This window comes from Cololabis saira, chromosome 4, assembly GCF_033807715.1.
Source record: "Cololabis saira isolate AMF1-May2022 chromosome 4, fColSai1.1, whole genome shotgun sequence".
NCBI lineage: Eukaryota > Metazoa > Chordata > Actinopteri > Beloniformes > Belonidae > Cololabis > Cololabis saira.
In genome coordinates, this window is record NC_084590.1 from 11588529 (window position 1) to 11603256 (window position 14728).

Consider the following 14728-nt stretch of genomic DNA (forward strand, 5'->3'; position numbering starts at 1 on the left):
GCAGAGCAGAGGATTATAAAGGGAAGATGTAAGGTAGACGGGTCGCTGCTGTCCTCTCGGCCTCTGGCTGGCCACTTTCTGGGAAGTGTCATCGGGTGTGTGTGTGTGTGTGTGTGTGTGTGTGTGTGTGTGTGTGTGTGTGTGTGTGTGTGTGTGTGTGTGTGTGTGTGTAATATACGAAGTGTATTCCAGTATACAGTATTGTTTCACCGGTGGGAGGGAGACACCGTCCCAGGTTCAGTGGGAGATGTCGGTTGCTAAGCAACGTGGTTTGCTGGGAGTTGCTGTTCCAGGTCCAGTGGGGTTGTTTGTGATGTGACCAGTCCTCTCAGTCTTGGGCCTCTCCGGCCTCTGTGGTCGTAAAACCTCGTGAGTAGGGCTGTTCGATTTTGCCCAAAATGCCCAAAAATAACATCTCGATTTTTTTGTCTCAAAATCCGATTTTCGATTACGATTACGATTATTTTGTGAATTGACAAAAGGAAAAGAAATGATTTCAAATATGCTGTTTTTTTATTGAACATTTGCCCCATTGGGCTTTAAGTGCAAACTTTGCTCTTATTAAACCAAAAATGAATGAATAAAGTGCAAAAATCTGTAAAATAAGTTGAAAAAAAGTTTTAAAAAATATAATAAAATATAAAGTTTTATCTCTGAAAAAAAAAATCAGCAAATCAGCACTTGCAAACATACAGTAAGTTATATTTCCAATTAAATAAAACAAGACATTTTCTAATTAAACTAAACTGGGTCTTTGCATGCTAAATAATAATGCAACCCATGAAGGAGGTAGAGGTGTGTAATGTCAGTCATTACATTTGCTTGTCTTGAGAGGTATTTCAATCAATCATTAATATGGTATCAATCATTAATATGTGTGCAGACAAGGTAAAAAAAAGTGAAAAATCGATTTTACGATTTTCACGTTTTAACATCGTTCTAATTACATAATCGCGATTACGATTTAAAATCGATTAATCGAACAGCCCTACTCGTGAGATCATTGCTCTTTTCCCGGCATCATTAGCTCATTCACCCCTTGGCCACTTGGTTGGGTTTTTCTGACTGCGAGCGTTTGCCGAGCTGCATCCTACCATCCCTGTGACAGAAGTGAGCCAGTCCAGAAAGAAATGCTACGTAGTTCTCTTTCCGTGCAACTCAGCAGGATTACATAGTAAACACACCGTTTACTTTCCATCCAGCCTTTAAAGTACTGCATCAAACCGCACCCCGGGAACTTCGACATTTTCCAGGTCTGATCACTCAGGAGACGTTTGGAGGGATTGCTGTCACGAGCTGGACCCAGATGCAGAAAACCAGGGGGCAGGAGTTCCAAAAATAGTAATTTATTAACTTAAACAAAATCAAAAACGCTGCTGAGCAGGATTGCAAAAAAAACAAAAAAAACAGAGCTTAAACATGATGAAAACTACAAAAACCTGACATGGCACATGGAGGGAGGGAGACCAGACCAGATATACACAGAAGCATTGACGAGACACAGGTGCAGACAATCCGGGCTGACGGGAACCAGGACGTGACTGAAACAAAGACATGGGTTTCAAAATAAAACAGGAACTAAATAAAAAAACTATGACAGTCGAGGCCACTCGAGATGGATTCAGAAACCATCTAAACAAAGGCTTGGTGGTTCATTTGACATCAATTAATGAATGAAGTTTATGCCAGACCCTGAGTTAGAGAGGATTAGGAGGATGGTTACAGACGCCAGTCCATCTCAGGAACATTATATCATATTGCAAGTGCAAGTGTGCTGCCTGTTTCTTGCAGATGACAGCAGGTGTGTGATGACACCTGGTATGTCTTACTCAGTTGTTGCCAATAAAAGTCTCTCCAAGACTTTCACTAAGGTCTATAGTCTGTTTCAAGCTTTAACCTGCAACGTGTCGCGTGTTGAGGGTTTTTTTCCTGTTTTTTTAGCACAGTGAGTAGGTTTTGGCAGAGTCGTGGTGGTGGCTTGAGTGTGTCGGGATCACTGACCCGCAGAGTGGCAGCAGTGACACTCGGGAGCAGATGTCCGCTGTGAAAAAGGCACCAGACAGCAGAACGAGGACGGCCCATCTGTTGCCGTCAGCATCACTGCTCTGACAGGAGTCTCTTCAGGACGCCGTCTCCTCCTCTGCAGGTCAACCTGCTTCCAGGTGCTTCTGCCTCCTAAAACCTGGCAGCATTGGGATTATATTATCTTTATAGGATGCTATTTTCTAGATAACTAGCGTTGATCCATCCAGTCTTGTAGTACCAGTTTCTGTCACGTGTGGTGGTAGCGAGCAACTAAGCAACCTCAGTACACCATGATGACATGAAGAAGTCTCCCAGTTTGTGGACGAACTGGGAGGACATACCATTTGGTCACGTGACCCATTGGTGTCTGAAGCCCGGTTTAGTTCGTGTGGGGGTTGGCCATGGGGGCCATGTTGGTTTGGAAGTCAGCGGAAAGAAAAGTGACTGTCGCATTTAGCTGACTTTGCTAAGCACGGTAGCATGACGATGAGGAAGTGATCACGGCTAGCCATTGGCTGAGCTTAAAGTCTCCTGGCATGGTACGAAAAGGTCCAGCCCCCCTCTGAGTTGTCATGGATGTGAAATCAAACAATTGAGACCACAACGGCTGCAAATACGTTGATTTCCGCTCCGTTGAACATTTTAATGTGAAAGTCAACGGAGACGGACTCGCTGTTGCAACCACTGACGCCGAGACAAGACCAAGACCACAAAAAAGTCGTCTCGAGAACTACAAGACTACAATACCCTACATTCCTGTACGAAGCGTGTACTTGTTTTAACGTGCACTTAAGTGTTCGAGGTTTCAAGCGTCCACAAATTGCAGAATCGACTTGAGTTGAGGCATTTGTGTGTCCAGTGAAGAGATGGTCATTTTCAGACCTAAATTTAATAAAATTAAAAGACATTTCTTCTGATCTTGTTGAAAAAAGAAGTAGTTAATAAGTTGATCCACTCACACATTAAAATAAATGTATATCGGTTATTAGTTATTTATATGAGCCAGTTGTATCATTTTAATTCTAAATGTAAATGAAGAGAGGATAGCTGGTATCGGGTAAGCTTTATGTTTTTATACTTTAGTTTTAATACATTCTAAATTTATTGTACAAGTGAAAAGTTTAAATAAGATGTTATATGAATGATTTAAAAAAAGTTATGAAATTGTTGGCATAGAATATCCATAAATACCGCTGCACAAATTGATGCTTATTCCCAAGTAACAAAGCAAACCTTGATGGTATTTACACATATTCAGCGTAAGAAAAGTTAAAACATTTCAACACTTAAACTTAAATGCACATTGTTTTGGCACAGGATCCGCAGATGCAGCAATTTTTCTGCCGTTGTGGGCTATAGAAAAAAATAATAATGGGGAGTCCGCGTGGATGCAGGCGAAGTGGAGATCAGGGGCGCGTAAGGGGCGTGGCTAAAGACAGCTCTGGAGAAATGGGACATCCTATGCACAAATGGAAGTGCGAGTACCGGGCCTAAGACCAGACTCAGTTTCATCGTTTCTTATGCGAAGGTCGACTAGTGTTGTTTCTGGCAGCCTGTTTCAATTTTAGTTTTCGTCTAGTCTTTGGGTCAAGCTATCATTTTAGTTTTATTAATTTTAGTCACGTTCATTCTCCTTTTAGTCGTGTCAAGTTTCAGTCGACTAAAAGTCTGAGCATTTTAGTCTTATTTTAGATAGAATTGTCCAGGACCATTTTAGTCTAGTTTTAGTGAAAGATTGTATTTAGCCAAACCCATTTTACAATTCAAACAAGGTTATGTTATTATTATATTATTGTTACCTTATAGACTCAAGAATACCTTCATTCCTCCAGATACAGAAAACGCTCTAATTTGAGTTTACAACATATTTATTTTTTCCTGTGATTTTGTGGCGACTAAACCAGAGAAAACAACTTAAAAAATGTATATTAAGGATCTTTGTTAGAACATTTGGTCTCATTTTGGTCAACTAAAATGGAGACACATTTTAGCAGTTTTTATTTCGTAATCTACATTTTAGTGTCAATTTTATTCCTCTACGATATTGCATTATATATTTAAATATAGTTATCGTCAAATGACCAGCATTTTCGTTGCGTCTCGTCTCGTTTTCCTCAGGTGATAAAGGTTCGTTGACGACGATATTTAGTGATAATTTTCGTTGACAAAAGCAACTTTAGACCAGAGTCAGTTTCATCGTTTCTTACGTGAGGGTTGAGCGGAGTGGGGGGTGTACAGGTACATGGATTTTTGCCTTCACATGACACATTGCTTCACTACATCGCTTAGATAACCGATCACCATAAAGGACGTTCTCCAACATGACCACGTTCATATTTGAAAAGAAAGTAGGACGTGGATGTTCCTGTTTGCTCAAAGGAGCCTCTGCAGATGCCGCCCGCCTGAGCGGAGGAAGATCACACCCCCCCCCGCTGAAATGCAACATGCATACGAGTGGAGGAGAACCGGCGCCGGGCTCCTGGTGAAGCCGCTGGAGCCCACGCAGAACTCCCACTCGCTGCAGCAGAGAGGGAGAGGAGGCTGACGTAACCCACTTACACGGGGAGTCACGGAGCGCCGCTGGAGCGTGGGCTGCTGGTAGTTCCACGCCGCCAGGGCCTTGTGTGTGGATGTGGAGACGGTGCAGCTTTGGGCTGATCACTTTCCCCGGATGGATGAAAACACCATAAAATCATCTTGATACGGGGAATGTGCTTGGGAAACACCTCCTCACTGGTTTTCATTGGGTTTAAGAGACGTAGCTGCAGGAGCAGGTGCACAGATCTTTCTTTAGTAAAAATAATTGACTAAGAAAAGCAGTTTTTCAAATACATCAATTTGGAAATCATTTTCAAACAATTTAAGGTCAAACTTCAACAACTTTTTTTTTTAACCAACATTCTTTTTATTGTTTTCATAAAATAACAAAGAAGTATCAAGTAACGCAGTTACATACATTGGAACAAGCATGTCAACCCCCCAGCCTCCAAATCATTCAAAATCTTGGTTGGGGATCAGGATAATGTTTTATAGTTCTTTTTATTACCTTGTGTAAAAAAAAAAGTCTAAAAAAAGGGATATATTTCTTTAATATATTAGTTACTGCAAAGTGCCACTGTTCAAATGTCCCCAGATTCTTCCATCACACTTGTTGACAAATCTGTTTTTAATACATAGTAAATGAAAAGGTCCCAGATTTAATGAAAATGATGTTGTTGGGGTTTTATGGTGTAGGTAATTTCCTCTAAAGGGAGAGTTATGGATAGCTCAGACAACCACTGCTTATACTTGGTCTTCTGCTGTTTTTCCATGAGAGAGCTATTACTCTTTTTGCCATTAACATACTCAAGTCTACAAATATTCATTGATTCTTTTTAAGCTTCAAATTATCTGGATGTAAACCTAATATAAACAGCTGTGGAATTGAGGGTACTTAAATATTTTGAATACATTGTTTCCTTCAACAACTTTTTAATAAAAAATGTAAAGCATTCAAGGTCACAGAAATACTAAAAAAAAAACCAGAGAGATCCACATCTCCGACCCCGCAGGCCTCGCTGAGCCTGTCACACGTCAAAGTTCATAACATCGCAGGGTAACAGGAGGGTTGCAGGGGAAAATCCTCCTCTGCTCTAAGAGATCCTGGAAACACGGCTGAGGTTTGAGAAACTGCACGATGAGCTGAGGGCTGGAGGCTGTGATGTCATCCTGCCTGGTGGAAATGAGGCCTTGCGTCTGAAGATCATCGAATGGCTGAACGATAAAACAATCAAGGATGATCAGAAAAACGAGACCTCGACCCGACTGAAAGGCTCTGATGGGAGCCGTGAAGATTCACCACGACTGGACGGATTTCCCTGAACTCTGTATTTATAGGAACCGTCAGAGCTTGACTGATCGGGCTGCAGCTGAGAGGCCGGCAGCATAAACACACTCTGAAACACACGCCGGCCTGCCGACCAGAACAGGCTCAGAACCGGAAACGCTCTCATCGCAGCGTCGTCTGATTTCCCATCAGGTTCTGCTGACGGACCCGAGTGGTTCCGGCTGGACGTTGATGAGTCTGCTCCTCGATATACTTCCCCGTCCCAGTGAAACGTCCCCAAAGGTTTTGCCTCTGGCACTGAAATTAGTCGGACTATCAAATAATTTTCATAACATTTCATTTAAACTTTAACCGCTGTGGTTGTGAAGCACAACGAGATACATGAGGGCTGTGGACTCAGTAATAGATTACTTGTATTCTGTATTTCTTTGTCTGTACCCGTTTGTTTCTGTGAAATCTTTGTTCTATGCTTTATTTATTTATTTATTTATTTGTTTATTTATATATTTATTAATGCTTTTTTCTGTTTTACACACAAATACAAACACAGCTAAAGAAGGATGAATATGAATTAGATGGGGGGAGGATTTTACTGCAGGGGGGGGGCATAAAATGAGGGTGTGTGTGTGTGTGTGTGTGTGTGTGTGTGTGTGTGTGTGTGTGTGTGTGTGTGTGAGAGTGTGTAATTTCAGAATGGGTTGAGGTACAAAGGGGGACAGAGAGAGAGAAGGGGAGGGGGGTTGTGAGGCAATTTATGTGGCTCTTTAAGATGATGGGTTTAATCTCACACACACACACACACACACACACACACACACACACACACACACACTTCCCAGCGTTCGTCTCCACACCATCGTTCCTGCATGAATCCAGAGATCATGTGATGAAGCTCCTTCATGCTCAGCTGGTCAGAATTGTATTTATTTCAGATTTTCTTGATTAATAGTTTGGTTCATAAGAAGCAGAATCATTCAGGGATTCTAAAACCCCATATTTTAGGATCTATTAGTGGAGCAAATAGTATTTTTGCTAAAGGGAGACTCAAAGACTTGCTGGTCTTCTTTATAATGTTTGATAGGGGCACGTTGAGCATTGTGGCGCCCATCATCTCGAGCTCTTTTATTTATGTTTTTGTGGTAAAGTTATGGATTTGCAACAAAAATGACCAAAAAAAAGAAGAAAACTTCTGAAGGGAAGAAGCAAATTAAGCAATAAGTTTTGTTTTTTTAGTGCATATAAACATCTTCTTTGGGTTAAACCATATTTTGTAAAATCAGCTAAGGACAACTGTTAAACTACACGGCTGAAGTCCACTACTGAACATTTGGGGGTTTCCCCTGCAGGCGGGGAGGTTTACCCACGTTTACGGCTCTGGTCAGATTTACCTCTGTCTGGTCTCTTGCTCGGTCGTCTTAACTTTCTTGAGTCTGCTCTGCCGTGACGTCACCATCTTTCCCGATGTGTGAGATACAGCGAGGTCCGGTGAAGGGGGTCCTGACCCGAACGACACGTCCTAGAAACCATCAAATGGTCCTTTTATTGAAGCATCTCAATTCATCTTTTCATCATTTCATCTCATCTTGTCTTCCTTTGCCTTTCTGCCGATTGTTTGACATATGACTGACATCTCCTCTGCCCTGTTTCAGGAGGGCCAGCAGCTGATCCAGGAGAAGCCCGAGCTCAGCCCGGTGGTCCGGAGGAAGCTGGAGGAGATCCGGGAGTGCTGGCAGGACCTGGAGAGCACCACGCAGGCCCGAGCCCGCCAGCTCTTCGAGGCCAACAAGGCCGACCTGCTGGTGCAGAGCTACGACAGCCTGGACCAGCGGCTGGGGCAGCTGGAGGGGCAGCTGGCCTACGTGGACCAGGGCCAGGACCTCACCGGCGTCAACAAGCAGCTCAAGAAGCTGCAGGTACGTGGGACGCGACCTCCGTTCCTGGTTATTACAACATCAGAATCTGCTGCTTTGTGTCCCGTAAGCAGGTCGGACGTTTTTACTGAAGCCGGTGTAAATATTTAATACGTAGTAGAAAAAACCTGCAGCGTGTTTGATTTATTTGTGGGAGGCTTCCCCGTGTTACTTTGCCTGCTCTGCTGCAGGTTTATTCTTTTTTATGCAACAAAACACCACATTTATATTTGCTTCAGGATATTTTACTTCGTTTTTGATGTATAGAAACATATTTTTGACTTTTTTAAAGTGGAAATACACTTATTATCTTATTATCGCTCAGTAAAGCATCAAAGCCTCACTTCCTGTTCTGTTTTCTGGTCCATTTTCATTTAAAGTCCAGTTTCCCCCTCAGGTGGGTTTGTGTTGAAGTCACCAGCGTTCGGGCTCTCAGAGCTGTTTTATCCCACAGATGCAGGTTTTTGAATGAATCTGTGTTCCAACTGAACTCCTGTCATGTCCAAACCTGTCAAGTCTCCCGTTTTGACCGGGAAACTCCCGTATTTTACTTTGTTTTGTTTTTTTAGACCCTGGAAGGCCAGATGGAGGAGTGGTACAAGGAGGTGGGGCAGCTGCAGGTGCAGGCGGCCTCCATCCCGCAGCAGATGCAGATGAAGGGGACGGTTGCCGAGCGACAGACGGTGGTGGAGTCCAGGATGGTGCGCCTGATCGAGCCGCTGAAGGAGAGGAGACGCATCCTCCTGGCCTCCAAGGAAGTCCACCAGGTCGCACGAGACCTGGAGGACGAGATTGTGAGTCCGGCGGTCGGAAACCAACAACACCATCACGATTGAATGAGTTCAAGTTTTTTTTTTTTTATTCAATTAAAGTTGAATGGAAACGGTTCACAGTAAAGTTCAGCATCACAACCTGAACAGTTCGTCTCGCACATATTTTCGTAATAAAGCAGAAATATAAGAATCGTAATAGCTGCTCTACAATATACCGTCAGTACTAGTGTTGTTTTTGTTGTTTCAATTTTAGTTTTAGTCTTTGGGTCAAGCTATAATTTTAGTTTTTATTCATTTTAGTCACGTTCATTCTCCTTTTAGTCGTGTCAAGTTTCAGTCGACTAAAAGTCTGAGCATTTTAGTCTTATTTTAGTCAGAATTGTCCAGGACCATTTTAGTCTAGTTTTAGTCAAAGATTGTATTTATCCAAACCCATTTTACAATTAAAACAATGTTATCTTATTATTATATTATTGTTACCTTATAGACCCAAGAACATTCATTCCAGATACAGAAGACTTTATCTTTGTTATAACATTTCGTCTCGTCTCGGTCACTGAAAATGAAGATACATTTTAGCAGTTTTTATTTTGTAATCTACATTTTAGTCTTGTTTTTATTCATCTACAATATTGCATTATATATTTAATAATGGTTATTGTCATTGACGACGATATTTAGTCATAATTTTCGTTGACGAAAGCAACTTTACTCAGTGCACGTGCTCTCTGTCCCACAGCTGTGGGTGCAGGAACGGCTCCCGCTGGCCACGTCTCAGGAGCACGGCGCCACCCTGCAGGCCGTCCAGCAGCTCATGAAGAAGAACCAGGTAAGAGAACCAGAACCCGACGGAGGGATTGAGAAGGTTTTCTCTCTGTTTCCGACACCTAAAGACCGAATGCCCCGCCCCGTCCCTCTCAGATGCTTCAAAGGGAGCTGCAGGGACACCGCAGCAGGATCGAAGACGTCCTGGACCGGGCGGGACTCATCGCCTCCATCCGCAGCCCCGAGGCCGACTGCATCCGGGCGGGCCAGGACCAGCTGGCCCACCTGTGGGCTCTGCTGTGGGCCGAGACGGAGCGGCGGCAGCTGGTCCTGGACACCATGTACCAGGTGCAGCAGTACTACCTGGACACGGCCGAGGTGGAGGCCTGGCTGAGTGAGCAGGAGCTGCACATGATGAACGAGGAGAAGGGGAAGGTGGATACTTTCCTCCGGGCTTTTCCCAAAATAATCTCACGTCGTGATAAAAACGTGATATTTGAAGTGTGATTTTCTCCGTGAATGTGGTTTCCTCGTCCCTGCAGGACGAGCCGAGCACCCTGCAGCTGCTGAAGAAGCACCTGGTGCTGGAGCAGACCATCGAGGACTACGCCGAGACCATCGGCCTGCTGTCGCAGCAGTGCCGGCAGCTGCTGGAGATGGGCCATCCGGAGAGGTGAGACACCCCCCCCCCCCCCCCCCCCCTGTGCACGCCGCCTCACGCGCCTCACGCCTTTCTCGTGATCTTTGTGATCAAACAATGAAAGGTGTCATCAAGTGAAGAGAAAATCCGAAGTGCTCAGGGAATTGTTCAGAAAAAATCTTGAAGGTGCTCTTTGGTGTTGGGGAAAAAAACAATATCTAGTCAAAAAAGGGAGTCCAAGGCACTCTTCTTGTGGAAAAATATTAAAAAGCCTTTATTGAAACATGGCTAATACGTATAAAAACATGGGAGCAGAGACCCACGCGTTTCGGCACGCGTGTCGCCTAAACGCGTGGGTCTCTGCTCCCATGTTTTTATACGTATTAGCCATGTTTCAATAAAGGCTTTTTAATATTTTTCCACAAGAAGAGTGCCTTGGACTCCCTTTTTTGACTAGATAATGAAAGGTGTCATTTCAAAAGTCACAAACATGCGTTTTTCTTACTCGGTCGTCTCCCCTGATGCCGTCATTCAGTTATTTTGCCAATGTTGGATTTTTCCGTTTGTACAACAAGAACTAAAATTTGTTTATTTTAGTCAGTTTACTTATTTATTTGGGTACTAAAAAATACTGACCATAAAAGCGTGGCTTTTGTCACACAGACACTACTCTAGGGTTCTTAAAATGTTTGGATTTTTAAGGTTTTGTCCGTTGTCAATGAAACAATCATATTAGTAATTAATCGAATGAGATTTCATCTAATTGTATAAGTGGGGGGGAGAAAATCAACGAATATCTAGGGTTAGGTCATCAATTTTATTGTCTGTGTCACAGTAAAAACGTAAATTTGTCTTTGATACAGCTCCATCACTAAAACCCTGATAAAAAAATCCAAACCCATTAAAATCCTCTTCAAAACATGTTCACACACACGTGGGCGGTCTCCTCATCAGGGGTGTTTCTAGCCCCCATGGGGCCCTGGGCAGGAGAGACCATGGGGCCCCCCAGAATCATGATGAATGAAGTCCAGGACGACAGATCAGCAACTAAATCTTTTATTAACCAATTAACATATAGAATAGATAATCAATAAAATAACTACCTTAATATAAACTTTACATCTCACTAACTTATTATGTGGCTGTGAATGTGTTGGTCGGTGCTCGGTGGATGACTGGGAGTCTGGGATAAAGTAAATATAAAATATAAATATCAGTGTTTCCCCTACCATTATATAGGCCTGGCGGGGCCGCCAGGCCAACGAGACCCCCCGCCAGGCCTAAAAAAAAAAAAAATCAATGATCATTTACGTTTAGGAGCGTCTCTGCAGCGCTGTTCTGCAACGGGAGTCAACCTGCTTCGTTGCCTAGTAACGCTGCTGAAAGCGGGGCATATTATTATATATTATGGGATGTATAGAGTTTGTAGCTAGTCAAAAAAAAAAGAAAAAATATGGCGGGCGACAGACAACATGATATAAAGAAATGTTTCTGCCAGGTCCGTGTGTTTGTGTTTGCATGAGACGCTGCAGGGAAGTGAAGGAAAACACAGCCCGACGACGCACCATGCGTCCGCGGGGTCCTAGTGCCAGCCATGTATGAGCCAATGGTACATTTCCAATTTGTTGTTTAGCTTACATTTTTGTTCTGATTGAGCTTCTTTTTTTGGTAAGCAATAATGATGAAAATAACACAGACAATAGATTGTCTTTCCACTAGAACCACTAAAGGTTAATTTTCCCCCCAGTCAAATGCATGTAACTCTGTTATAACAAAACGGGTAAAACAAATCTACAATATTTAAATTATTTATAACTGATATAATCTCAATTGTGAATAGGGATGTTTTGTGGCATATGCCGTCAGCACAAGCAGCCGTTAAAAGAGGACGATCCCAGAGGGTTTTCATAGAGATCCCTCTGAAATATATAGAAAAGATGTGCTCAATGCTCATATGGGTCAGACCTTTCAGGCCCATGACACTTTGGTTAAAGGTTAGATTAAATCTAATTATTTCATTGAAGTGATATCATACAGCAATATAGGCCTACAATGATTTTTAATGTAAAACTTTGTTATATTGCTACATGTCCAATATGCCGTCCCACACACACACGTCTGATTTTTTCGGTGGGCACCACCGGGCCTGAAAAAAATTCTAGGGGAAACACTGAATATAATATATATGAATATAACTTACATATTCTTCCCACTGTCACCTTTTTCCTTTTCAACCTTTTCAACCTTTTTTCTTTTCGTGTGTCCAGAGGAACATGTTCGCTTCATTTTTTTCAAATTGTGAATCACTATTGCTGCACGTCGATGCTGGCTAGTGAGGGGCCCCATCAGGGAGGTTCCTGAATGTCGTTGCAGTGTCTATGGGGGTTTATTTATTGGTTTATTTGACAGGGACAATGCACATTGATAAAAAATTTCTGTAAATGTGCCAGTTAGCCAAGAGGCTATGTTTCATCTGTAGTCCCTGGACAGATGTAAGGTGTAAAGTACATAAAGGTGCAATTAAGTTTTAGTGCTGACAGAGCTGAGTATTAATCAACCATTTCTTTAAATGAGCTCTAAATAAAGTGTATGTGTCCAGTTCTCTGATAATTGCAGGGATGGAGTTCAATTCTTGTGCAGCTTTAACAGAGAATGCAGACTGACTGAAAGCACTTTTTCTGAGTGGAATAATACAATCCCCTCTTGCTGCACCTCTTGTGAACCGATCAGCAGTTGTTCTAATGTTGACAAAGTGTCTGAGTGGAGGAGAAGTCAGGCCGTATATAATCTTGTACATGAGGCAAACATCTACATATTTAATCATATTTTCCCAACTCAACAAGTATTAGTATTTCAAGTTGTGTCGCCGATATGAAAGGATATCAGCCGTCTTTCGGGGCCCCCCTACAATCAACGAGCCAGTGACAACTTGGAAAGGGCCCTTTGAGGGGGATTTCTGATGCGTTGTCATTGCAGCGTCTAAAGCAGTTCCATTATTTTGTTGTTGACGTCAGCCGTCCCTCGGGGCCCCTTCAGCTCGGGGCCCTATACACGGTTTGGTTCTGGTCCCGATTGGGGTGAAGTGTTGTCAGTAAGAGCAGGAATTAAAACAAGGGTTAAAAAATAAATAAACCGGATTAAAATAATAGTTTGCTTCCATCTGAGGAGGAAACTACGACGGAGTATTCGGGCCAAACTAGGACAAAAAAAAAAATGGAAATTACGAAAATAAAGTCATAATAATATGAGAATAAAGTTGTAAAATTACCAGAATAAAGTCATAATGTTGTGAGAATAAAGTCGTAATATTACGGGAATAAAGGCGTAATATTTTGAAAATAAACTCGTAATATTACGAGAATAAAGTCGTAATATTAAATATATTATTAATTACCATAAATTACCACTTTATTCTCATAAATTACCACTTTATTCTTATAATGTTACGACTTTATTCTCGTAATGTTACGACTTTATTCTCGTAATATTATGACTTTATTCTCATAATATTACGACTTTATTCTATTACGACTTTATTCTCGCAACATTATGACTTTATTCTCGTAATTTTACGACTTTATTCTCATTATATTATGACTTTATTCTCATAATTTCCCAAAAAATTTTTGTCTTAGTTTGGCCCTAATACTCCGTCGTAGGAAACAAATGCCTGTAACGCTGAAAACTCACGTTGTTAATATAGAAAACAGCAGAAAATTCAATTAAGACATCAATAAAAAACATAAAAATGTTGAAAAACAATGGAATTAAATTCATAAAAACGTAACTTTTTGTGTGTTTCCCCGCCTCAGCGAGCAGATCAGCAAGCGGCAGTCGCAGATCGACCGGCTGTACGTGTCCCTGAAGGACCTGGTGGACGAGAGGAAGAGCCGGCTGGAGCAGCAGTACTGGCTGTACCAGCTGAACCGGGAGGTGGACGAGCTGGAGCAGTGGATCGCCCAGCGGGAGGTGGTGGCCAGCTCGCCCGAGCTGGGCCAGGACTACGAGCACGTCGCCGTGAGTGTGGAGAGACGGCAACGCGCTGCTTGCTGCTGCTAACATAATCAAATCAAATCAAACTTTATTTATACAGCACTTTTCATACATGAGTAGCGATAAGTTTTACTTAATAAAATCAACATTTAACAAAGAAAAACTCATGGTTAAACTCAACTTCAACTTCAACATCCTTTTATTGCCACACGGCTAGGCCGGTGGAATTAGTTAAAACACACATCTGGTCATTTTGACACCCATCCTCACTTTAATACCCACACGTATACTGATACAGATATCTTGGGGATCTGTCCACACCAGGAGCCCCACCAAAGACCAATGAGCTAGTGTTGTTTTTGTCAGCCTGTTTCCATTTTAGTTTTAGTCTAGTCTTTGGGTCAAGCTATCATTTTTAGTTTTTATTAGTTTTTTCTCCTTTTAGTCATTTCAAGTTTCAGTCGACTAAAAGTCTGAGCTTTTTAGTCTTATTTTAGTCAGAATTGTCCAGGACCACTTTAGTCTTGTTTTAGTCAAAGATTGTATTTAGCCAAGCCCATTTTACAATTCAAACAAGGTTCTTATTATATTATTGTTACCTTATAGACTTAAGAATACATTCATTCCAGATACAGAAGACTCTAATTTAAGTTTACAGCATATTTATTTTTCCCCATTTCTCCCCATCTTTTTCTTTTCCGACGACACATTGGGTTTTCTTTTCCACGTCTATGTAGAAAAGTGGATCCAAAGATGGTTCTTCTTCCTTTCCCAGCCCCAGAGCAGATCCCCGCGT

At 42.2% G+C, this 14728-nt stretch overlaps 1 protein-coding gene across 1 annotated transcript in view; it reads left to right on the plus strand.

Moving 5' to 3' along the window:
- Nucleotides 1-14728, plus strand: part of LOC133441497 (spectrin beta chain, non-erythrocytic 1-like) — a 124836-nt gene that overhangs the window by 83755 nt on the left and 26353 nt on the right. The window contains exons 25-30 of the mRNA XM_061718849.1: nt 7501-7764; nt 8331-8555; nt 9274-9363; nt 9456-9734; nt 9842-9972; nt 13752-13956. Of these exons, the coding sequence (XP_061574833.1) occupies nt 7501-7764; nt 8331-8555; nt 9274-9363; nt 9456-9734; nt 9842-9972; nt 13752-13956 (1194 nt within the window). The remainder of the gene's footprint in view (nt 1-7500; nt 7765-8330; nt 8556-9273; nt 9364-9455; nt 9735-9841; nt 9973-13751; nt 13957-14728) is intronic.